The 2,800-nt window shown below is 45.8% G+C and overlaps 1 protein-coding gene across 1 annotated transcript in view; it reads left to right on the top strand.

The window, feature by feature from the left end:
• The window catches only part of Fanca (Fanconi anemia, complementation group A), a 56,924-nt gene that overhangs the window by 30,943 nt on the left and 23,181 nt on the right, over positions 1-2,800 (top strand). Inside the window, exon 27 of the mRNA XM_013035672.1 lies at positions 1,467-1,563. Within this exon, the coding sequence (XP_012891126.1) occupies positions 1,467-1,563 (97 nt within the window). The remainder of the gene's footprint in view (positions 1-1,466; positions 1,564-2,800) is intronic.

Below are 2,800 nucleotides of genomic sequence, written 5' to 3'. Positions count from 1 at the left end.
CTAGTGCTGAGCGCCTCATGTAAAAGTCGGACCTAGGTGAGCCTGGCTTTGAGCCGCTAGTGCTGAGCGCCTCATGTAAAAGTCGGACCTAGGTGAGCCTGGCTTTGAGCCGCTAGTGCTGAGCGCCTCATGACGCATCCCCCTGTCATTGTAGGACACAGGAGCAAGGGAGGGAGAATGCGCAGTTTAGTTGAGAGGCAAGTGTTCTCACTCACATGGAAGTACCTGCGTTGCCAGTCAGTGGGGAGGGCAGAATACTCAATTTGTTGCTGATAGTGCTGCTTATGTAGGAAGGAAGGAAGGAAGGAAGGAAGGCTGAAATCAATGCTTTTCTATCTTCATAAGTAGCATGGGATACTCCAAAGGTGGTGCAGCCTGGCTTCTTGTTGGGCAAGGCTGTTTCAAGATCATTTGCCCCGCGAAGATCATCATCTCTGCTACAATTTCTTTTCTTTTCTTTCTTTTTTTTTTTTTTTTTTGCCAGTCCTGGGGCCTGAACTCTGGGCCTGGGCGCTGTTCCTCAGCTCTTCAGTTCAAGGCTAGTGCTCTACCACTTGAGCAACAGCGCCATTTCTGGCTTTTTCTGCTTATGTGGTGCTAAGGAATCGAACCCAGGGCCTCATGCATGCAAGGCAAGCGCTCTACCACTGAGCCACCTTCCCAGCCCTAAGGATTGTTTTTCATACAAGCATTGTCATTTAGTCCTTCACACAATCATCTGGACTTACCCTCTCTTGTTTCCTGGTCCTTGGGATCAACCTCTGTTCTTGTTCATCTTCTCTTTCTGCACACATTATCCTCACTGGTTGTATTTCCTGCCAGGTACATATGTGGCTGGTGCTACACTCAAGAGTTACCCTGTGAATATACACTGTCATCTTTAACCCATCAAGTATACTTGCTGTTTAGCTCTGCAGACCACTTTTCACAAAAGAATATGTCTGCATACTTGGGGGCTCTGCCCTAGTCTCGCACTCATCTCCTGACTGAGTCTACCTATGTTTCAGGCAGTGTGCAGCTGTTTACATGCTGTCAAATGTCTGCCTTTATTTGGACAGCAGCTTTGGAAGTAATGGCTCTGGTTCAGAAGATGCTAGACTTGAAGCTGCAGTTGTGAGAGGGTATTCTGAACCAAGTTAGCAGAATGCACTAAATTCACTTCTGTGCAATTCACTCTTAGGTGTCATTTACCCTTACTTGTGTGGGTCACATCATATATATTTTTTTGGGGGATGGTCTGGTCATGGGGCCTGAACTCTGGGCCTGGGAGCTGTCCCTCAGCTCTTCACCTCGAGGTTAGTGCTTTACTACTTGAGCCACAGCACCACATCTGGCTTTTTTCTTTTTTGCTTATGTGGTACTGAGGAATCAAACCCAGGGCCTCATGCATGCAAGGCAAGCGCTCTACCACTGAGCCACCTTCCTAGCCCCACATCAAATATTACAATTCTCCTTTCTACTTGCAGATTCTGCACAGCAGCAATTTCGTATTCTTTGTGCAAGTTCTCTTCTCAGCCCCGTGATGCCTTGTACAGCTGTTTATCTCCTGGCCTGATCAAAAAAGTAGGTTTGCCAGGTGCCTGTTTTTCTCCTCTCTTGAGCTCTTGGGTTTTTGTGGCTTTCTTGCTAAAGGCAAAGATCTTTTCAACAAAAGACACAGTGTGTTCTGTGTCAGTCTGTCTCTTGGGTGGCCCAGCTGATTGGAGAGTTTAATGTTTTGTATGCTAAACATTAGGGTACAAAGTGATACAATTATCAACTTCTCCTTTAAACAGAGACTGATTTTTTTTAATAATACAAGCAAATTAAAATGTAAATATTGGTAAAAATCAATACTTTAAAGATACACTGAAGGGCTGGGAAGATGGCTCAATGGTGGAGTGCTTGTCTTGCATGCATGAGGCCCTGGGTTCAATTCCTTAGCACCACATAAACAGAAAAAGCCAGAAGTGGCGCTGTGACTCAAGTAGTAGAGCGCTAGCCTTGAGCTGAAGAGCTGAGGGACAGCACCCTGGCCCAGAGTTCAGGCCCCACGACCGACAAAAAAAAAAAGATACACTGAAAAGCAGGGTACAGATTTTCCAGGACCTCATACTAGTGCTCTAATACATAAGTCATGTCCCCAGTCTATCCCTGCCCCACATACTTGTCCTTTCCTTTTTCTTACTATGGCCTTGAACTTGGGATCCTTATCAGTCAGGAGTAGCTAAGATTAGAGGTGCACTCTTTTTTCCCCTTTTTCTTTGGGGGGTCCTGGGGCTTGAACTCAGGGTTTGGGCACTGCCCTTGAATTTTGTGCTCAAGGCTGGTGCTCTGCCATTTGAGCCACAGTTCCACTTCCAACTTTTTGGGTGGTTAATTGGAGATAAGAATCGCAGAGACTTTCCTGCCCAGTCTGGCTTTGAACTGTGGTCTTCATATCTCAGCCTTCTGAATAGTTAGGATTACAGGTGTGAGCCACGGGTGCTTGACTTTTTAGTTTTTTGAAGATGCTGGAGTTGAATCTAGGGAGTCACTCCTGCAGTGCAAGCTGTGTACCACTGAACCATACCAGCTTCCTCTCTACAGAATTTTATTCTTGTGTATGAAACACTGTTTGTTTTTTTGCTTTGTTTTTAGTTTTTTTATGTGGAGCAGTATTAGTGTTTGAACTCAGATCTTTGCATTTGATAGGCAACTACTTCACCACTTGACCTAAACCTTTAGCTTTTTTTTTTTTTTTTTGGGTCCGGTCGTGGGGCCTGAACTCTGGGCCTGGGCGCTGTCACTCAGCTCTTCAGTTCAAGGCTAGCGCTCTACC

The sequence above is a fragment of the Dipodomys ordii genome, unplaced genomic scaffold (genome assembly GCF_000151885.1).
Source record: "Dipodomys ordii isolate 6190 unplaced genomic scaffold, Dord_2.0 Scaffold217, whole genome shotgun sequence".
NCBI classification, from domain to species: Eukaryota; Metazoa; Chordata; class Mammalia; order Rodentia; family Heteromyidae; genus Dipodomys; species Dipodomys ordii.
The sequence above is the reverse complement of the archived record's forward strand: the minus strand, read 5'-3'. Positions and strand labels throughout refer to the sequence as shown.